Source organism: Corvus moneduloides, chromosome 8, assembly GCF_009650955.1.
Source record: "Corvus moneduloides isolate bCorMon1 chromosome 8, bCorMon1.pri, whole genome shotgun sequence".
Lineage (NCBI taxonomy): Eukaryota > Metazoa > Chordata > Aves > Passeriformes > Corvidae > Corvus > Corvus moneduloides.
In genome coordinates, this window is record NC_045483.1 from 15930092 (window position 1) to 15953012 (window position 22921).

At 38.8% G+C, this 22921-nt stretch overlaps 1 protein-coding gene across 1 annotated transcript; it reads left to right on the top strand.

Moving 5' to 3' along the window:
* The first annotated feature begins 678 nt into the window (after nucleotides 1-678).
* KIF11 (kinesin family member 11) lies at nucleotides 679-22665 on the top strand. Its single transcript, XM_032117040.1, has 22 exons — nucleotides 679-854; nucleotides 3900-4032; nucleotides 4142-4239; nucleotides 4321-4399; nucleotides 4727-4912; nucleotides 4992-5116; nucleotides 7674-7764; nucleotides 7897-8139; nucleotides 8248-8343; nucleotides 8979-9067; nucleotides 9583-9670; nucleotides 10438-10626; nucleotides 11803-12010; nucleotides 12278-12450; nucleotides 12745-12867; nucleotides 13847-14005; nucleotides 14405-14544; nucleotides 15156-15435; nucleotides 16575-16797; nucleotides 17023-17177; nucleotides 17491-17607; nucleotides 18290-22665. Exons 1-22 carry the CDS (start codon nucleotides 772-774, stop codon nucleotides 18410-18412), a joined length of 3201 nt encoding a protein of 1066 aa, XP_031972931.1. The 5' UTR covers nucleotides 679-771; the 3' UTR covers nucleotides 18413-22665.
* Nucleotides 22666-22921: the final 256 nt, after the last annotated feature.

Below are 22921 nucleotides of genomic sequence, written 5' to 3' on the forward strand. Positions count from 1 at the left end.
AGTGTCTGCCTGGCAACCTGCGCTGAGGCACCACTGGCCGAGGGGTCAGCAGGTGCCCTGCGGGGAATGCTGAGTGCTGTGCCCCACTGTGTAAATAGAAACCTGATCCTTTTTTTAAACGGGCCAAGTAGTGTTTCCATGCCACAAGGCATTAGCAAGGTGCGCTTATTTGTCGTGATGTTTAAAGAAATCGCGAGCCACCCAGAGAGCTAGAGGGAACAGAAGAACGGAGGGCCGGAGGGCTTGACCTGTGAGAAAGGGTTATATGGATGATACGACTCTTGAAGACTGATGTCAGGCGAGGAGTTCGGCTGCCCTCAGACTCGTAGGTATCAGCGGCAGTCGCAGAGGAAGCCGGACATTGTCCTGCTGGCCCCTCGCGGTACTGGCGGCACAGACGAGCCGCACGGCAGGTACGAGTAGACGCCGGGTAGCGCATCGCGGTTCAGCGGGACCAGTAGCACAGAGGCTTGGAGAGCCGAGCCGAGCCGAGCCGAGCCGAGCCGGCCCGGCCCGGCCCGGCCCGGCCCGGCCCAAGCCACCTACCTCACGGTCCCGGCAACAGGCCCGACACGCTCAGAGCGGGGCAACGCCGCCACTCCCGCCGCGCGCCACCCCCAGGATTTGAAATCCCGTCCCGTGGTGCCCCGGGGCCGCCGCTGATTGGCCGGGCCGGGCAGTGCGCGGTTCAAAGCGGCAGTGGCGGCGGCGCGCGCAGCCGATCCGAGCTCCGGCGCCGCGGTAGCGGCTCGGTTCTGAACCCGTCCCGCCATGGCTTTCTCTGGCTCTCAGGGCGGCGGCACGACCAAGAAGGAGGAGAAGGGCAAGAACATCCAGGTGGTGGTGCGGTGCAGGTACGCGCGGCGGCTCTTCTCTGGGCGAGCGTTGGGGGCTGGTCCGTGGGGGAGGTCGCGCGTCGGTGCCTCCGGGACTCGGGCCCAGACGTTCTCTGCGCTGCGCTCCTGACAGCCCGCGTGGCCGGCGGGCCGAGGCGGCTGCCGTGCGGTATGCACCGTGCGGTATACACCGTGCGGTATGCACCGTGCAGCTGTGGGTCTGCTGGGCCGCTGTGTCCGGCTGCGGACACGTGCCCCGGGGGATCGCTGTGCCTGCCCGGAGGGATCGCTGTGAGGGAGCCGCCCGTACCCCTGAGCGCTCTCGGCACTGCGCTGGGAGCTGCCGGTCCGCGGGTGAGGCGGCCGCGTGTGTCCCGCGGGGAAGCGGCACTTCCGCAGAAGTAAGGCTGCTGTGAGTGATTTCTTACTGCTCAAAAAGGCAAAAAGCTGCAGTTTCCGAACTTGATTCAGCGCACACCCAGTATGAAGCTGCCTAGGAAGCTCAAGAAGAGCTACGTAGAATTAGTATGACTGATAGCCGACACACACAAAAACTCAGGCTGAATTTTGCCCTTCTGTGAGCTCCTTTAGGAAGTCGCTGAGTTTTAACAGCTAAAATTGTTGCTATATATATACATATACCCGCTGTGGTATTTCTGTCAAATAACTTGATTGATGCAGACTTTCCAGAGAGCAAGCAATGGGATGGGGGTCTACTGGTGAGGTAAAAATGACCAAATGTCTTGGTTGATGAGATGAATTTACTTTTTGGTATGAAGTGATAAGTTTCATATACCATAAAATTAGGTTCTCTTTGTAATTCTGAGGTGGCTTTGAAGAATTGCTTATTGATACTAGATCTTAAATAATCTTAAAACATTGTATGTTAAAACTGTAATACTGGTAATGCATTAAGTATAGTGCTTAAAACACCATTAGAAGTTGGGGTTTTTTTGAGCCAGACCTGCAAATATTAGCTTACATATTATGTTTTAATGCCTTTTGCAGTTATATTTTCAAGCTTACGAGTTCTGCGTTTACAGATGCAGAATGAATATAGAAATTAAAATTAATTTAGCCTAATCTTTGTAGTGCAACTGGAAAGCTTCTGAAACAAGTGTTGTGGGATTTGTGAAAATGTTGATGTGAGTCAAGGCTATTGCAAAAGAATAAGTTTATTGAGGCAATTGTATTTGAAATATGTCAAGAGTAACTGTTTTCTTTTTCTCTCTCGTAATTGTTCTGGAATAGCTTCGTTAAGTATAATATAAGTATCTAAATATAACGCTCACTATGACAGTAGCATTGGGACTGTCCATGGTGTAGTGTTCTGCATTTTTTGCAGCTCACAGACTAATTGCTGTGTCAAGAGTTAGTTTCTAACCTCTAAAAACTTTACTGCACACTCTTGCTCTTGCCCTTTGTAGAGCTATTTTTTTTAATAGCTTCAGTTTATTTGAGCTAGTAAATGTTTCTTCCACCTTTGTTTTTCTTTTTCATCAAGTTAGATTCTCCTTATCTTACAGACATGAAGGTAGGTACAACTGTGTTCTTTGGTGTCCTAATTTGTTTCCAAAACCTGATCAGTCTGGGCATATCAAAAAAATCTTTTCAAGCAACATATTTACTGAGCTTCGGTAAAACATGAATTTGGAAACTCAAAGTGCATGCATTAGCATTGTTATAATGTGCTTTATACCTAAGGGAATGAACCTGAGATCAAATGTCTCCATGGCATACCAGGCAGCTGCTTATGTAGTAGTGATGATCTGTATTCCTGCATCAGCCCAGCTAAATTGTTCCCCTAATATCGCAGCTGTGGGCTGTTGTTCCTCCTGCGATGGACTGGTTCAGTGTTACATGGTTACACAGCAGAATATGTTCATTGTTGGCCTTCTGTTACTTTAAAAGTCATGAAGCTGAAGCTGTAGCTTGCTCCTGTGAACAAGATTTTAGTGATTTTCTGTTGTCATCAGTCGATCTTGCACCCCAGTGTCCCATGGTCTGTTTAGAATCTGACACTTCAGCCTCAGTGATAGATTGAGGGGGAAATGTTAGCCACAAGGTTTAGGGAACTTGAGGTGCCATGTGCTTGTGCTTTTCTTGTGTTTTTTTTCTTTATCACTATAATTTAAAGAGCATCTGAAGTGTCTCTAGGTTCAAGATATTTTAGAGAGTACAAGATTGTAAAAGTTATATTTTCAAGTTGACTGTTCAGGTCAACTATATAGGTAACTTAGACATACAGTGCAGTTGCACTACTATATGAAGAATAAAATAGGGTTTCATGCTGTTTAGGACATTTCCCTACATTTCAGGAGAAATAGTGGCAAATGTCTCTTTAAGGAAAATGGTGTGTACCACATTTGAATTAACTTAGTGGTGAAACAAAATGCTCACTGTAAAGTTCAAAAGTTCTATTGTACCTCTTTTAAACCTTTTTACTATGGTTGACTTCAAATTAATTTGGACTTTCCCCCCAGCCCCAAATCTGATGATTCTGTCTGTCTTATTAAATACTATTCAGATGCATCAGCATTATGAAGGTTCTGGTGTTGATGTTTACTGTCCTGCAATTAGCAGGGTCTCTTGGTATTTTTGGTGCTTTAGAGTGTTGTGTCATCAGCATTTGATTCAGTATGGCATTAACTTGCATGTATAAGTGTTCTTCTTTTTTTTGAAGTTGTCTTATTTAGACAACTGTTTGATATGTTTGATCTTCTACCCCCTGGCTTTGAACATGTTCTAATGCCTGTTAGCTATGTGCCCATCTAAATGATCTTAAACGTGGTTATAGGCTTGTTAAAAATATGTATATAACAAACAAAAAGCTATAGATACCTGAGTTGTCTCACAGTGGAAGAAAGGAGAAACTGTCTGTAAACTGCCAAATTGCGGCATTTTTTCTTAAACAATTCTTAAACAGATAAAGTTAAAAACTTTGTTCTTTTTGCTCAGTTATACTGTTCTAGAGCCTTAAACTGAGTGATATTACTGCTTCATCTGTTTATATTCTTGTTAGCAATGATTTCAATCCAATATTCTTGACTCCTGTCCTTTTAGGCCTTTTAACGCCTCAGAACTTAGAGCGAGCTCCTATGCTGTCGTAGACTGTGATCAAGCAAGAAAGGAAGTCAGTGTCCGCACTGGAGGAGTGACAGATAAGTCATCAAGAAAGACTTACACATTTGATATGGTTGGTAACTGCTTGTCAAGTTGAGGACTTCTAGAAACAAGCTAGTACTTAGTGTGATGTTATACATTATTGTATGGATAAATCAGATGTGTTATCTTTGTGTCAATAGGTTTTTGGAGCTCAGGCAAAGCAGATTGATGTATACCGGAGTGTTGTGTGTCCCATTTTGGATGAAGTTATTATGGGCTACAACTGTACAGTGTTTGCGTAAGTAAGCCACTAATTAGTATTAGGAAATTTTATTTGTATTTTAGTTACTTGTTTACATTTTTATTTTTATTCTCACAGTTATGGCCAAACTGGTACTGGTAAGACCTTCACAATGGAAGGGGAGCGGTCACCTAATGAAGAATATACTTGGGAAGAGGTATTTTTTCACTCCTGAGATTTCTGTTGTCTGTACTGTAGTTCAAAGTTGGAAACTGCAGAAGGCTAAAGAAAACCAAAAGCTGATGCCTTTCAGAAGCTGACTTTCCTTCAATGTTTGTAGATTAACAAATAGTCTCGTTCGTATATGTGAAAAGCACAACTTTACATCTTTAATGTATTGCATTCAACTCATGGCCATTTTTGTATGGAAGGTCATCTTTATTCTTGTTTATATCCAATCAGACTGTTTAGTTGAAACTCTACCCCCTAACTACAAATCTCTTTCAGTACATTTATAAATCAAATATTTCTTTTTAATTTATAGGATCCACTAGCAGGTATCATACCCCGTACATTGCATCAAATATTTGAAAAACTCACAGAGAATGGTACCGAATTTTCAGTGAAAGTCTCTCTTTTGGAAATCTATAATGAGGAGCTTTTTGATCTTCTGAATCCTACTCCTGATGTCGGAGAAAGACTGCAGATGTTTGATGATCCTCGAAACAAGGTTAGTGCTACAAAATTTATTATCTTGAGGCTTTCAGGATTGTTGAGACATATAATAAGCATGTATTACTTTCTGACAGAGGGGTGTAATTATTAAAGGCTTGGAAGAAGTAACTGTACACAACAAAAATCAAGTTTACCAAATCCTGGAAAGGGGTGCAGCCAAAAGAACAACTGCAGCTACTTACATGAACGCATATTCCAGGTACAAATCTTCCCCATTTCAGAAACCTTGTTTTGTTCTTTCTTAAACAGAATCTTACTGAAGAAGTAAGAAGCTAGTGCAAACATGACATCATCTTGAGATTGTTATCACAGTGCAGGCTGTCAAATGTGGGTTAGAAAGCCAGAGTTACAATTTCTTCTTTATTACATGCTGTGGGATGATTGCAGTAGGCATATGAAGGGGTATCATGGTTTGACCCCAGCTGGCAGCCAAGCCCACCCAGCCACTCACTCACTCCCCCACCTGCAGGTTTGGGGAAGAGAATTGGAAGTCTAAAAGCTGGAAAACTCATGGGTTGAGATAAAGACAGTTTAATAGGGACAGCAAAAGCTGTGCACACAAGCAAAGCAAGAAATCAATTCACTGCTTCCTATGATTCATCCATCTCCATGAGAGTAGGGCCCCATCATGTGTAACAGTGACTTGGGAAGACAAATGCCATCACTCCAAATGTTCTCTCCCCTCTTCCTCCCTCTTTCCCCACTTAATCCACTGAGCATATGGTCTGGAATATATCCCTTTGGTAATTTGGAGTCACCTGTCCTGTGTCTGCTCCCAGCCTCCCATGCACTCTGAACCTCCTTGCCAGTGTCACAGCATGAAAAGCCCTGACAACAACATCTCTGTATTATCAAACCTGTACACAGCACAAATCCAAAACACAGCTCCATACCAGCTACTCTGAAGAAAACTAACTCCAACCCAAAAAATCCAGTAGAAAGAACATCATAAAATCGGAATGCTTCTCAAGTTAAAAATGGACAAGCTGTTTCTCCCTGCATTGTTTTTAACGTGAACTTCCCCTCTTGTTCAGGGTTTTCCTGCCTTGTAATTAATACATCCTTTGAAAATTTGCGGTGTCTACTTGGAACAGTAGCCCTGGAATTCCACATAACTGTAGCTGAGATAAAAGCATCATAATGTTCTTAATTAGATGTCTGGAATATTGAAGTTTAAGTATAACTCAAAGTTATGAAGTGAGCATTTTCAAAGCTTTCTATGCCTATGAAAACAGAAGACCTAAATCTGACAGATAATAAGTAAAATGCATTGTATGTACTAGCATGAGATAAATACTCCTTGCAGTAGATACTGTACATTTTCAAAAAGAAGGTTCCTTTCAATTTTGGAAGATGTTTTGTTGATATAGCTGTATCAGAGAGGTGGGTTGTCTTTATTCTAGCTGTTCTTGGTTGATTGGGTGTTTTGGCCAGTCCAATTTACTAAATAAACTTGGTGTAAGAGTCTTGAGTATCCTTTCCTCTCCTCACCAGCAGTAGAAAACGATACACCAGGATTTGTTACTGAAGTTTGTAATTTCAAAATACCGCTAAGATCTGCTTTTTACAAATCATCACAAGACCCTCATTTCAAAATCTAGCTTCTGCAAAATTTGTAAAGTAGGTTGTGGAAGTTGGGGATAAGGTTATATGGCAATAAGGGCTGCTTCATATGGTTGCAGGTCATAGAATGTGATAGAAGCACCTGGGTCAAAACCAGCATTCTTTTTATTATTGCCTTCACATTCTTGAGCTGCAGATGTGGTATTTGTCACTGTGAACAAGTAGTGGTCCAGTGTTGCATCAGTAAGGAATGTACCCTGCCTCTATTGTATTTTAATTTCAAGGTATACTGAGTATGTCTGTCTACTGGTGGAAGGAAATGGGTATTTTCTACCACTGATTAGAACACAGAACTTATTTTGTCTGAGATTCCAGGGAATTTCGAGAATTCATTGTGCCTGAGGTGTTGTTCTATATATGGTCAGGCTGGTGTAATTTGATGTCTATGGCTTTCTATATATGTCAGCTTCCTGTAATAAAAACTTATTAAAGGAATAAGCTCAACCTAAAATCATCTTTACTATGAAAGTGGTGAAACACTGGAACATGTTGCCCAGGGAAATTATGAATGTTCCATCCCTAGAAGTGTCCAAGGCCAGGTTGGATGGGATTTTGAGCAGCCTAGTCTGTGGAAGGTATCCTTGCCCGTAGTAGGGGGGTTGGAGCTCGATGAAACCATTCCATGATTCTGTGATCTTAAACTGTATTACTATTTTTGATTGAAAAATTAATTGAACTTCTAATTTTTTAATATTGGATTCAGCTAGCTGCTGAATTTTCTTTGGCTGGATAAAGAAAGTTACGTTCCTTAATCTCACATTCTGTAAAACTGCTCTGAGCATAAGGACTGAAAAAAAAAAAAATCTACAAGTCAGTTTTCATGAGATGCTTGTGAGTTGAGAATACACAAATGTAAGCAAAACCAAGGCATTTCTCTTGCTTTTCCTTAAAATAAAATTTTCAGGATTGAATGAGTCAAATGTCATCCAGTTGCTTCAGCACTGGTTTTAAATACCACATTCATATGTACACACACAAAATTGTACTTGGCAGAATAACTTTGTGTATTGAAAATGTAATTTGCAGTTCATGGGCTAAATGTATTCTCTATAGAGAGCACAGAACTTGCAGCAGTCGTATAACAAGTAGATATTTGGTTTTAATGGAACATCTGAAACGGGTTTCTTTTGCAGCCGTTCCCACTCTGTGTTTTCAATTACCATCCATATGAAAGAAACAACAGTAGATGGAGAAGAACTTGTTAAAATTGGGAAGCTAAACTTGGTAAGTATTTGAACTAAATGTCATTGATAGAATTTTTAGTCGTGAACTAGAGTTTATTAGTTTTTTCCTGATAAGGGGAAAATGATTGCATTCTTTGGGGTGCTTGAGACAGAAGCATAACCTGCCTTTCAGGTTGATCTTGCAGGAAGTGAAAACATTGGTCGATCAGGGGCAGTTGACAAGAGAGCTCGTGAAGCTGGAAATATCAACCAATCTCTACTGACACTAGGAAGAGTTATTACTGCTCTAGTGGAAAGAGCCCCTCATATTCCATACAGAGAATCTAAACTCACAAGAATCCTTCAAGACTCTCTTGGAGGACGGACAAAAACATCAATAATTGCCACAGTTTCGCCTGCATCTGTAAATCTTGAGGTAAATTTAAAGTCTGAAAACCTCTTCCTAAAATAAATATTTTGCTGATGATACAAAGGTATGAGTTTATTCCACAGCTTGACCTAGTGTTACATCTGTTTTTCACAGGAAACATTGAGTACACTGGAATATGCCCATAGAGCAAAGAACATAATGAACAAGCCTGAAGTTAATCAGAAGCTAACAAAAAAAGCTCTTATTAAGGTAACAAGACATATATGTCTTACAAAATGAAGTTACAGGTTAGGCTTGACTTTTTGTTAATGTAGTTTTTACTGTGTGGGAGTTATGAGTATGGGAGAAGCTGAAACTAGTAGCAGTGCTTTTCTGAAGTGATTTTAATTACTGAACTGATGCTTTTAAACTAGAGCTGCACTGGTGTAGCATTAGTCCCTGCAGATATTGGAGCTGTTAATAAGACTAAAGTTGAACAGAGGGCTATTGCTACTAGCTGTGACTGTGGGTATTACATGTCTGCAATTTTGCACTTTCCCTAGAAAGTGCTTGAATTAAAGTGAACTTGTCAGTAAGTACAAGTGGGGAGCCAATGTAAAGTAGCTCTGCCCCTAAGGAAGGTGTGATTCCCATTGTAAGCTGCTAAATGCAACCAAGTATGACCTTCAAATGGAAGGTTTCTATGCTCTACATATAGCCAATATATATCCAATGATATGAATTTTAATGGTGCTATATTGAACTTAGAACAGAAGTGAAGTGCTTTGCTCTTATGTTGATGCAAAACTTCTGTAGAGCACTACCTTTGTGAAGTATCTGTTAAGCTGAATATCAAAACTGAAATAGAAATTTTCAGGTTCACATGTGATTGTTTCTTTATGCAGGAATACACCGAAGAGATTGAGCGTCTGAAGCGAGACCTTGCTGCTGCACGAGAGAAAAATGGAGTCTATATTTCTCTTGAAAACTATGAGTATGTGTGCGAAATTTCTATAAAATAACTAGCAACAAATCCGAGATACTGGGTACCTGTCCTTATACAGGAATACCTTCAGATCTGTTTTCAATCCAGAAAGTTGAAGATAGTTAGGAAAACTGAACTGTTTGGTCAACTTGTTCTTTCAAAATTAACTATTATACAGATAAAATCTAATAGGCTTGCACTGAGGAATTTCTGTATGTGTGGAACTTACCATAAGCATTACCCAGCATGCAGATTTACACGTGGAACCTTTTTTTTTTTCAGTGGAAGCTCATACAGGAAAGCAAACTTGATGAATTTAACTTCACTTTTAATAGGGGTAGTTTGCGTAGAAAGTTTGCAATGGAAAATTGCCTTAGATCTTTTCTGCCTTAAGTGAAAATTACCTGCTATTCATATAGAATTTAGCAGTACTTATTTTTTGAAATTACTGAAAATGTAGTGAAAAATCTTGAAATTGGCTCTTACTTGACTAATTTGTTTGTTTATTTTAATCCTTGCTTGAGAGCCCTTAATGGAAAGCTGACGGTTCAGGAAGAACAAATTACAGAGTATATTGACAAAATCAGTGTCATGGAGGAAGAAGTGAAAAGGGTAAGTGATATTTTTCAACTGTGTCTTAAATCTGCCAAAAAATGGAAGAAATTCATTGCTCCTTTCAAAAGGCGGAAAAAAGTTTGAGGAAGGAACAGTCAGAAGATTCTTTTTATTGTTGTTCTTAAAGTTCCCCAATTAGCTTACTAGTCCTTGAAGTTAGGAATTTGAAATAACATTTATGAAATTGCAGGTTGCAATATTTATTTCTAAAGCTGTTTTCATGTCTACTACTATAATTTGCTTTGCTGCATTTTCAGCCAAAAATCTGCTTGTAAAATGGTATCATCTCAGTTGACAGGCATCTGCTTAGGAGCAAAGAATATGGGGAGAGAGGTCATGAGCTCCCATTAACAAACTACATGAAAATTGGAGCTCCTTGTTTAAGAGAAATGTAGATATTAATTTGCTGGTATATGTAACTCTTCTATGTAATCAGCTTTACTGACGCTTTTCAATCTATCTGGTTATGTTTGTTCGGTGGGTTTATTTTCCTTGTGCTGTAACAGTAGTTTGCTCTTGTATTTTGAGAGGGGAAGCAAGGCATTATCACAGTGAGTGAGAATGGTTGGCTTGATATTTTCAGTGATTACAAAGACTATACAAACCTGTAGTTTAGGTTTAAGACCTGAGTCCTACAGCTGAAATTGCATTGCTAGATGACAATTTGCCTTTTGGCATTGTCACATAATTTGAGAGATGTGAAATGAGACTGTCAGATTTATAAAAAGTGATGTTGTCTTTTTGATGATTGTCTTCCTATTTAGGTCACTGAACTATTCAGAGTCAGTAAAAATGAACTTGAACAATGTAAAACAGATCTGCAAATCAAGGAGAAAGAACTGGAAGAAACCCAAAAAGATCTACAAGAAACCAAGGTTCAGCTGGCTGAAGAAGAATATGTGGTTTCAGTTTTGGAAAATACTGAACAAAAACTTCATGGCACAGCTAGCAAGGTTGTCACAGTTCTTGTACCTACTGTAAATCAGCTTCCTATGTTTAGGAGTTTCATGGGCTATTCAAGGAAACCCAATTGTTGGTAAAGCATGATGTGAGTGGGACAAGACCTGAATTTAAGATGGAAAACTAGGATTAGATTGCAGGACTTTCTCTGTGGTAGTATTGACAGTTGACTGCTAAACACTCTGGTTGGTCTGAAACTAACTTTACCTCAGGCCAGTTTGTCATGGGATTTCCAGTGCTTTGCAGTATCTATTATCATGAGTTGTTTTGCAGAATAAGTAATTTTCTTTCAAAATCTTACAAGAGGTCCTGCAAAACAATAAATTATACATAACTGAAGAAGCTGGTCTAGTGGAACATGTCCCTGCCCATGGCAGGAGGCTTAGAATTAGATGATCTTTAATGTCCCTTCCAGCCCAAACCATTCTATGAACTGGGGTAGAAAAATAGCAAAAAGCTTTGACTAGTGTTGCCCTCTGTGTTTTAGGGTATGGCTTTGATGTGTTTGTAGATTGGTTGTAACTATCAAAAAAGACTTGAGGTTAGGGAGAGAGAGTGTCCTGCTATTTAAACTGCAAAGTGGTGAAACTTGTATCTTCAGGCACCATGACAATTTCTTTCTATTTGGATTCCTGTAGGATTGGGAGGGAATGCCTGGTTTTTACATGTGGGTTGTGGAGTGTTTGTGTGAGACAAATAGGTGCAGAAATTATTTATGCTCACTACAAAACCAGGACTCCACTATTTGTATGAATTCTATGTTATTTATCGCAGGACTAGTACTAGAAACCTCTTGCTTGAGTACTATATTAAAGAATGTATTTACTGTCAGACTGTTCAGAAAAAAGTTGAACTCCTTAGGTATTTTTCAGTTACTATTCTGGGATAAATTATACCTTAATTCCTTAAATACTGAGGAAGTAATTTATTAATGCTTTGATTTTAAAGCCAGACCAAATGGTCTCTAGTAGGTAACTTTTTCCCATGTTCTAAAAGTATAAATGACATAACAGCAGGGTCTGGAACAGTTGTAATTTGATGGTGCAAAGGGAAATACCTGTTTCCTAGAGAGTTAACTCCTTTAAGTCAGAACTATTGTTGCTTTTCCTTATATAATATATGCTTGACTCCTTGTTTAAAGACTTACTAAAATACTTTAAAAATTATAGTTACTTAGTACAGTGGAAGAAACTACAAGAGATGTATCTGGGCTCCATGCGAAACTGGACCGTAAGAAGGCTGTTGATCAGCACAATGCTGTTGTCCAAAATACATTTGCAGGACAAATGAATGCTTTGTTCAGCAAAATACAAGATTCAATTACTGAAAACAGTTTGAAGCAGCAACAGATGTTGACATTTTACACAAATTTTATAGGTAAGTGTAATACCTGTATCAGTAGTCATCCTGAATTTTTGCAATAGTGATCTCAAAGACCACTTCCTAAAATGTATCTGTTTTAGGAAAGGAGAACTGGCTTTATTTAAGTGACATATTGATTACAGTTGCACCAGTAGTAATGTATCTGGGATGATCCACAGCCTTCCTGTGCTGTAAGGGGGATTAAGGTGATGAGCAATAAAAAGAGTTCCTATTTTACAGTGGAACTTCAAAAAAATTTGTAACTCTTGATTTCTTTTGTAGGTGACCTCCTGTCTACCAGTTCTTCTACAGCAGATATTCTTGCATCAGTTGTATCAGCATCTTTTGCCTCTTTTAAAGACTTGGTGTCTACTGAAGTTTCTCACATGTCTGAAAAAATAACACAGCATGAGAATCTATCACTTGATTGTAAAGCTGAACTGCTGAGATTAATTGTTAGTACATTTGCATACTCTTACTTAGATACTTAAAACTGGTTTTGATCAAAAGGGGTTCTGTAAATATATAGATTTTTTTTCTGATGCTCTTTACCTGTATCTGCTTCACCACCTAACCATGATTATGTCCCTCCCCACTTCCCCTTCCATGTCACCCCCACAGGGGGTAAAATACTATATAGCATACACTGTCATAACAGAGCGCATGGGTATGTACATAATAGCTTCTTACGAATGTAGATGAAGGAGCAGCCATATTCTGGTTTACGTTTTTTTTCCCCCTCTTCCTAGGAGGAACACAAAACTGGATTAGGAAGAGCAGTAAATAGCTTGACACCAGTGGTAGAATTTGTCTTGGGGTTAAACTGTCAGTTTCAGAGTAACATGAAGAAATATTCTGCTGTGGCTGATCAGGTAATGCACAAAACCTGCCTCTTTGCCTTGTGTTCTTCTATTTTATTTAATTTACAGGTAACATGTCCTTTGTTTTTCTGCAGTATGTCAGTGTTTCCACTTCTTGTCTGGCCTTTTCCCCTTTGTCTTGTCCCATGAGTTCTACCTCTTAACTTTCAGACATTTTTCCTCTCCCAAGTGTGGTAAATTTGCCTGTTACCTGTATTGGCACAGCTGCTTGCCTAAGTGCCGCAGTAGAACGGTAAAACGTGGATGCTTAAATCTTTATATAACAAATATTTGATGATGCATTTAATATACTCTCCCCTGTATTTTAGAAATCTAAAAAAAAGTCAACTTAGACAAGTCTTACCACTCCAAATTTTTTCTGCTGTCATACCAAACTTCTTCTATAGTCCCTTTGATTCCTGGGGAATGCGATGCTTTATCTTGTTAACAACTGTAAATGCAAACAATACTGTGCTTATTAAAGTCCTTTGCTTCAATTTATAGTTCTAGTCTATCTCATTATACTTGTGTAGAACTGCAGCCTCTTTAATTTCTTTTTTTTTTCTTTCCCTTTTATCTTTATTAGATAAAATTTCTGGTGACCTGTTTCTCTTACTGAAACATTTTTCCCTCCTGTCAGTTACAGCTCATGTGAAATCAACTCTCCTTGTCCAAGAGGTTTTTATTGGACTTAGACAGGAGATAGTCCGTGGCTTACCAGCTCTTGCTGTACCTTGTCTACTTCTCTGTTTTGTTTACCTTGCATGCCAAATTTTGTGTTTGGAATAGCCCCCACACTAAGTTCCAGTCTCAAACTTCAGATTGTTCCAAGTGTTACTCTCTGCCTTTTATGCACAATACTTCATTATTGCCTTTTGACAATTTCCTTGGGGTAGAGTTTGTTTCTGTATCAATTTTGCTGGGAAAAAATATCAGTTTCTTGAATAAAGATATAAATATCTAACTGTAAATAAAACTTTTTTTTTTTAAGATGGAGGGCCATAAAAAGGAAATGGATACTTTCTTTGGAGATCTTTTTCTCACTCTGAAAAAAATACAGGAAGAAACAGCCGCTGGCTTTGCTCAGCTCCAGCATAATTGTGACAGTTTAAAAGAAGAAGTGGAAATGACGAGGTTGGCACAAAGAAAGGTATCCTTAGAGAAGAAAACATCCTAACATCAAGTGTGATTGCTTGCTTTGATTTAAACTCTTATGTGGTAGTAAACCATTATACTTGCTTCAGGAAAAAAAGCTAGGAGGACAGTAACTTGATCCTAATTATTTTTACTTCTTGTTAGGCTGCTTTAAGTAGTTTATGTAGGAATGTAACAAATAAATCCTTCCCCTTGCTGTGAGCATATCCAATATATGTGCATTTACAAATGTCTCCGAAAGCTAAGAGTCTGTATCTTCACAAAAATTGTACCTTCTGCTTTAGAAGTGCAAAACTCTGCATTTTCTGCATTTTTAATTCAGGCATTCAAGTACCCTTTAAGACTGTTGAAAAGTGCAGAATAACAGTGAAACTTGTGGTATTTTTCTTAATAGAGCGCAGCCAAATTGATGTCTTTACTGCAAAGCCAGCTTGACCTCTTTGCTCAGGAGACTCAGAAGAACTTAACTGATGTACTCGCAAAGAATGGAAGCCTGAAGACCACCATCACTGCTATGCAAGAAAATGTTCACCTGTAAGGAGTGCATTATTTTTGCTGTACGCTTATGCAAGATAAACTATATACGAAGAGAACTTCAAAATTGGATGCTCTTCATATTTATGTGCTTATAAAGCCTGCTGGGCATGGCCTGCACACAGAGTGTAGGTCATAGTTTGCCTTTCCCCAGAGTAAACTAGTTCTGAAAGGCTTTCCCTCAAACTTGTCTCCTGAGCATGTCCCATAAGAGTGTATCATTTTGGGAGCAATGTGCTGAGGAGCGTCCCTCAGTGTCTGGACTTCAGAACTCCATATTGTAAAGGTTTAGCTTGAAGCATAAAAATGTATCTGTTGCAATATGCTTCATTCAATTGCAGACTGAATAGCTAAGGTCTTGCCAAAGTTGTTCTTAGTTTGTGGTTAGGGTCTTTTGGTTTTCTTTTGGGCTTTCTTGGTTGGTGGGGATTTCTTTAACAATCCTGCTCCTGGAAGTGCTGCAAATTTACTAAGTAGAACAACAGCATTATAATTAACTGGTTGGATAGAACTGTGCTGTTTCACTGCTTCTGGTCTCATTCTTCTAAAAATATACTGTGTTAAAATCTACCTTTCAGAATCTCTGAACTCTTACAAATATGTTGTTGCAGGAAAACTACAGACCTAGTCAGCAGTGCAAATTCCAATCACAGCAAATTTACTGCATCTCTGGATAATTTCTCTCAAGAGCTCAGGAGCATAAATGCTGAAAACAAGACAATGCTAGAAGAATCCAATGACCACTGTCAATATCTTCTCAGCAATCTCAAAAATGTATCTCAGGATACCAGTACGTGGGGTGAATTTACAACTGCACAGATGGTCAACTTTACTAACCAGCAGCTATTGTCATTCAAGGATGAGAAACAGCAACTTCAGTGTTTACAAAAGGTACCTATACTCCTTTGGAGTCTAATGCAATCTCCTGAGACAAAGTTTACTGCAGAATTTGTAGAGCTGAGAATAAAAGTTCTTGGTTATAGTCAGAACAAAAGTATGGTTTTTTTGATAGCAGACTCATGTTACTGAGCTTAAATACATGTAATCAGAGGAAATCAAAAGCCTAAATTAAGAGGGAGACTTTGAACTTCAAGTGCAAATAACGTCAAAAAATGGTGTCATGATTAATGCCATACAGCTAACTTGCATTTGTAATCTGGGCATTTTACATTATCTCAGTAGTGTTTATCTCTGATTCTAAAGCTTTATCTATCAGTACTGTCCCTGGGAGATGCACGGTGATCAAATGCAGGCTATTTTCTGGAGGATGCAAATTGCTTTACTGGTCAGATTGAATCAATATGGGAGAAAGCATTCCTTTTCAGTATCTACTAGTTCTGGCCTCTTAGATAAGAGTTTCTCTCTCGGTTTTTTGGGTTTTTTTCATTTCCATCACAAACTTCCCATCCCACCCTTGTTTTATTGTTGAAATAGGCAAATTCAGTATTTTGCGAACTTGCAGGAGGAAAAACTCAACCAGAAATTTCCTTCATGCAGAATCACAGAATATTCTGAATTGGAAGGGATCTCTGAGGATCGAGTCCAACTCTAAACTGTTTAAAGCATTTGTGGTCTCAAGATGTCTCTGTATCTGTTGTATCTGCTGAACATTTCACGAGTTTCATTTCAATGGGAATGGCTAAAACCATGTTTTCCTTTTTCCCTACAAATGCAATAAAGGTTCTAGTGCTTGTAGGATGTTCATGTTTGGTTGGATATCCTAATTCTGTGCAGGGTTTGTGCATAGAAGCATGAGGAGTCTGATCTGAGCCAGATGGCATCATCTTTATTCTTATGACTAGCTTTATAAAATGATCATACTTTCTAAGAAACTGATTCTCTTCTGAAGGTAGCTCTCAAAATGAGAGTGTAAAACTGGCACTGAAACTTCTCAATTTGAGGTCTCTCAGTTGTTTCGTTTCAGGTCATGTCATTAATCACGCACCACATCTTAGAAAAGAGGCCATAACCTTACCTTTCCTGTTAACTTGGTGTTCTTAGTTGGGTTGGTTTTTTTGTTTCATTTTCAGAAAAATGAAGAAAACTGTGATAAAGCAATAGCTGAAATTGCTGACCATATTGGCAGAAAAAAGGCTGCTGAGGGGAAGGTGCTGAATGGCCTTCTTGATCAGATAAAGGTGGATCAGGAGATACTTGTGGAGCAGAAGCTGGCACTTAAGGAGGAAGTACAGCATGGGCTAACTCAGGTTAATGGTTTCCTGCAAGAGGATCTTAAAGTGGATATTTCAACAGGTATTTAAGCAGGCTGGGGACAGAATTCTTACAGAAAACAATTTGAGTTCCAGAATTCATAAGGAAGGTTAATTCCACCAAAATATAACTAGCAGCCTTACATCTTTTTTAAGATGTGTGCAAAGAGTGGAGACTGAACAAAGCGTGATTTCTGTATTGAGTTGATGTATAATTGAGGATTTGAAATTAAAGCAAACACTGAAAAGTGTAAAATCTTCATTGAAGGGACAACTCCACAGAGAAAAGACTACTTCTATCCAGTCACACTTGTGAGAACAGAGCCCCGGGAAGTACTTCTAGAGCAATTAAGGCAAAAGCAACCAAGTCTTGATGCTATGCTAAGCAGTGTGATAAAGGAGGTGGAGGATAATGCAGGTCAGGTACGTATATAAATGGCAAATGAGGCTCTTGAATGAAAATTTCACGTCTTGGAGGTTTTTCCATGCCCTTGTGGAGGTTGACTGGAACCCCAGGGCTCTTGTAGCCTTTGTGTTTTATGGTGTACTTGGACTCAAGTGTGTTGAGCTTATGACAAAAACATTCTCTTGAAAAATAAGCAATGATATTAATAATTTAGATTTCTCTTCTCTTTTCCAAAAATGGAAGTTCCATGTCTTTGATCTGATCATGCTTAGTAAATTCATTGAGGAAATTCAGACATTAAATATATTTTCTGAAAAACTTCTATTTTAGGACCTGTTGGAAGAGGAAGGAGAGTTGCAAGAATCCAGTGAAAGCCTTGCTTGTGACAAATACTTAATGGATACAAATGTCTATTGCCACACAAATGGTGGCATTCCTTTTTTCCAGGTAACTTCCACAGATAAGCAAAACAGCAATGTATTTGAGAGAAGAAATATTGTTCTGTAATAACGCTGTAGTTTCAAGTCACTTATATTTTAGTGTAGTCTCACAACTTTAAATCTTGTAGATAATGAATGCTTTGTTAAACTTGAGCTAAAGTAACAGCAGATTCTGATTGCAGTTAATAGTGGATAAAATAATGTGGATTTCTGACAAGCTGGACAGACAGTTGAAAACTCCTCAGCAAATAATCCTGCATGAAGAAAATGGTCATAATTTGCTATAGAAATGTGTGTTAATGGAAGAGTTGAAATTATGTGGAGTGTTTTCTTAGAGGCCTGACAGAAATATTGGCATTCTTGAGTCTTCGTGGGTTGGGTTTTTTTTACTTAAATGCTTCTGACCCTTTTGCTTTACCAATGTATCAGTGTAAACTTCTTGGTATGTTAGTCTAGGGGTTTTCGTGCTGGGGAGAGCATGTGTTCTTGTTGTGGGTCCTTTAAAAATAGCTGCTGAGGTTCTGTATGTCTACAGTCAATCTCTTTAGTAAATGCAATCTATTAGGAACCTTTTTTAGGAGTTATGTCAACTTTTTTTCTCAGGGCACAATGTACTGCATTGCACATGAGCAAGAAGTCTTTAATTTCTTTGTATTCTCTTAACATTGGGTATTTTCTTTAAATCCCAGCACAAAAGAAGTGTCAAAAAAGGTAAAGAGAACAAATCTGCAACTACAGTGGAGAACAAAACAGAGGATATGATGGAAGAGTTTCTTCAGAAATCTAAGCATCCTTTAAGATTGCTGAACTAGGATATATTCACTGCAGATCCCTGTTTTTAAATATTCCTATCTTACTGTCTTACTGAGCCATAACTTTTTTTGGTTGCTCTCTGTCTCTCTATATAGTGACATAGTGATGCAAAGTTGAATCAAAAGATGTCCCTGCTCAATCTCATACCTTGGTCCCATTTTTATATGTTGCAGTTTGTGAAGTTTTAAGAAAAAAAACCCCTGCAGATTATGGTGCTGTTATGTTAAACATGTATGTATGTTGTCAAGTAAGAAATTATTTTCTGTTTCTCAGTAGATCTAAAATACCAGAAAGGGATGTGGAAATATGCTTTGTTAGAATTATCAGTTACCATTTTATGTATGAATTAACTGTAAATAACTGTTCCGGTTTTTATACCTGCTTTTTATTCCAGTTCCTCTCTTTTGACTGTGATACTTCAAATAAATTGATACATGGAAAACAAATGTACAAGCACCTCACTCAGAGTAACTTACCTAATTTTCTTATGGTGCTAGGTTTAACTTAGCTAAAATGTTATCAGCTATGTCATAAGTCTTGTGCTGTCAGAAGAGGATTGTTCTCTCCCTTGTTTCATAAAATACAATAGCTTTATTTCAGTGCCTCCTCATTCTGTGAAATTTAGTCATATTGCTGGGTCTTGGGCTTTTTGTTTGCTTGAACCCCACTTTTCTTACCTTCCTCTTAACTTGTAGATGTGAGGTGTTGGTTGGGACACAATGCTAGTCAGGTTGTGTATCACAAACTGGTAGCATTCCTTTAAGATCTAGGTACTTAACATTAAAACACACAAACTTGGTTACAAATGCAGCTTCTATGTTGTATAATAACGGTGAATTTCCAGTAATCTACAGTAGCATTTGACCAGCTGCTCTTTTCATGCTCCTTATCTGGAAATTTGAAGAAAACTTCAATCTGCAACGTGCTAAAGAAGTAGATGAATAGGATTATGATGGGAGTAGGGAGAGACACTAATTACATTGAAGCACTATTCTTAGATAATTGTCCAAACATGATTTAAGAGATTTTTCCCTTTTCTGTATTGAGCTTGCAAGCTTACATTGATGTTTCTTCAACTAGGTGATCGGTGTATTTATTTGTCTTTGGCCAAGTATGTCAGCTAGTTATACCCTGGACACCATTCAGACAGCACTTTGCAGTCCTGCTGCTAGAGCCAGAAAGACATCATTTGAAGTGTACCCTTGCACTGTTTCTCTGAACTGTAGTATGAGGGAGACCATTAATCAGTTGTCTTTCTGAACTATCTTGCCTCTTAATTATCCTCTCTTTCACTGCTGTGGGCAAAGCTAATTGCTTTCTGACAGTCTAGTAGAAGGAAGAAAAGCATTAATTCCCTTTCAAATGACTAAAGCACAAATACAGCTTTGTTTTTTGGGTTAAGTGGGAGGCAGCTTAGTATCATCTTGGGTACCTACTTTATATACTGGGTCTTTCTCCTGCTGTAAGGGACTTGAAGCACTGGAAGGTGCAAGACTTTTCAGTCTGTTTGGAGTATTGTCAAATTCTGGCACCTAAAACTTAATGGGCTTAATTCTCCAGGGTCTGGGATCCATTTTCTTTTACCACATGCCTGTTAACACTGACTAGATATTAGCATAATCTTCCACAATGGTTCAAGAAATCATTTATTAACTAAAATTAAACTGCAAGGGTTGGTCCCACAGCTGTACTGAATAGCCTAAACCAAATGGAAGAGGCTTGTGCAAGCCTTTCACCCTACTACATTTTCCCTGTGGAGTTGACAGGATTAGTATGAATAAACAAACTGGAATAGCCAGTGACTGAGGAGGCTTGCATCCACAAAATCATGCCATATTTTGTGCTCCCTATCTTTATCCTCTCTGAAACTCTACCTTGGCCATTTGATTCCTGCAGTGCAGGCACAGTCTGCTTTCCTTAGCAGGTGTATGAATTTCAGGGGCTGCTTCACGCTTTCTCTTTTTCTAAAGTAGCCCTTGGAGTCGTGTTGTCCTTTGTTTGCAATACTGGCAGTGATCTGCTGATCATTGTTCTGTTGGCCCGGGTATCCAGAGGTCACACCAAAGCCAAATAGGATGAAAAATGGGGATGCAGAGCATGTCCTGGCTTCTGTCCGTGCCTCCTCTCCCACTAGATGGCTCTAACACTAAAGGTTGGTCTGAGCTCAGGTACTGCCTGCTAACCAGGACTTGGAAATACGGGGTTTGCCAAGCTTTTCCTCAAGCATCTGTCAAAAAACCATTTCAAAAACTAATACTGAGTTTATGCTTCCATATACAGAATTCTATACTCAAGCTTCAGTAGGGGGTGGTTTTATGAAGAGCTACATTTGTGTAAAAGATGATCTACTGCCATGTCTTGGGTTTTACTGCAGGGCTGATAGACCATTTTGGTAACTAAATTCTTGTCCTGGCCTGCTCTCTGTGTTCCTCACCACATGGGCATTGCCCAAAGCAGAAGGCAGTGCTAATTTGTTTTGGTGTATTGTATGATGTATAACAAAGAAAAGAAGGGTAAGAAAAATAAAGCAACAGTTACTTCTTGTGTGCACTTGTAAGGGAGGAAATGGCCACGTCCAGGCTAACTTACCTGGCGGTTTGATTTTATCCTTTACATAAAGGCATCCTTTACAAGAAGGGTACAAAGCCCTTTCCACAGAATAACTAGCCAGGTCACACCCACACTGACTCAAGCCAGCTGAGCATGAGGGAGAGTTGTCGTGACTAGGGCTGCAGTGTATGGCCACATTCTAATTAATCTGATGATTATTGTTTGGATTCTAGATTAATGGTTAAGTGAGACAGCTCTTGATTTAACAAAAAATTTAGATACAATGAATACAATGTGGGGAAATTAAATAAGGAAAAATAAGTTTAAATGCTTGTAAAGGGTGAAATGCAGATAGAACAATAAGAGGGCCACAAGAAGCACAGACAACTAAGTCACCAGCTTCCTTTTCTAGTGAAAAATGAGCAGCCAGGAAAAAGGAAGGGAAACTTCCTGCTTCCTCCTGGAAATCAGGGAGTTGCAGCACTTGCTGCATCAGAGTTGTTGGGGGATGCAATGTTTATTTGAAGAGAGAAAAGAAGACTAAGCTTGACTGGCTGCTATTGATGACTGCCTTTATTTTGGGTATCAATTGCATGGGGCTAGAGAGGAGTGAGGAGAAGGTGCAGAGTTGCTAGACTGCTTTTCTTTTTTCTGCTAGGTGTCAGTCAGCATTGCAATTAGCTGTTAAAAGGGTAGAGGAAATAAGAGGAAGCCTTTAACTCTTTGGAGTGATAAAAGAAAAAAAACTAGGAAGAACTGGAAAAATAAAGTTAACATTCCTTTTCCATCAAAAATAAGGGGAGAAAATAAAGTTCTAATGTTTGAGAGCATTAGAAACAGGAAAAGAAATATATTTGCTAACTATGTATTTTAAAATTTATGCCTTTTAAACAAGTGTTTACAACCATTTGTCTACTATTTTTTTCTTCCCTGTTACAAACTCCTTTTTATGGTAGAGGGCAATGCTCTATAAACTGCATGCCTACCCATGCAGTTACTTTATAAAGTTAAACAATAAATCATGCTATGCTTTGCATTCATAGGCTTGAAGTGACAGGGTTCTATAGGTGAGATGCAGACCACCTAGCAAAGCAGGCTGGCCTTGGAGGGTGAACACAAGCTCAATCCAAGCAGCATTGCTGTGCTCAGTCTTGAAATCGTTAAAGGTACAAGCACAGCGAATGCAGTGAAGTGAACATTTACATTTCTATGTTATATTTCTATACTTCTCATATACTCTTTGGCTCCCTAGAAAAGGGTCTAGCTACTAAAAGGAGGGCATTGGGATAGCCACACAAGTGCTCTTCAGACAGGTAAAAAGGAGTAAATGCTTGGTCTAGCAGTCTCTCATCAGGGAAGAGGTTAGAAACAAGCTGCCTCTTTCACATTAGGTCTGAAAATCGTTCCATTTTTCCAGCTTTCTACAACTTTATGATTGTCAGTTTTCAGGTGGCACAAAGTTAAATTTTATAAAATAATGGAAGTTAACTGGATTGCTTTCTTTTTCTCCAAAATATTAAACCTATATAAATATTCCCTTGACTTCCTTAGTTATACTTGAAATGCTTTTGTCACTCTTGGTCTGTTTATAACTTAATCATTGTAATTCAAAGAATGAGGCACAATGAAACTTTGAACTTGACTAGTGCATTTCCTTTATTAAAAATGATCAAATAATGGAATGAAATAAACAGAAATATCATATGAAAGTACGTTCGATTTTTGCAGAGCTTCTCAGTTCTTGTCAACGTATATTTTTTTATTATAACTTTATTCTGAGAATGTCCACAGCACTAAAGTTACTATGTGAAGCATTTTTTTTATGTGATAAAGAATTTTCTTTTCATAGCCATAGGTTAATTTAAAAAAAAAAAATTTCCCTAATTAACATCGAAGTTTTGTAAAGCAAAAGATAACAATTAGCAGGAAAGAATATATTCTTTTTTAGCATTTTTAAA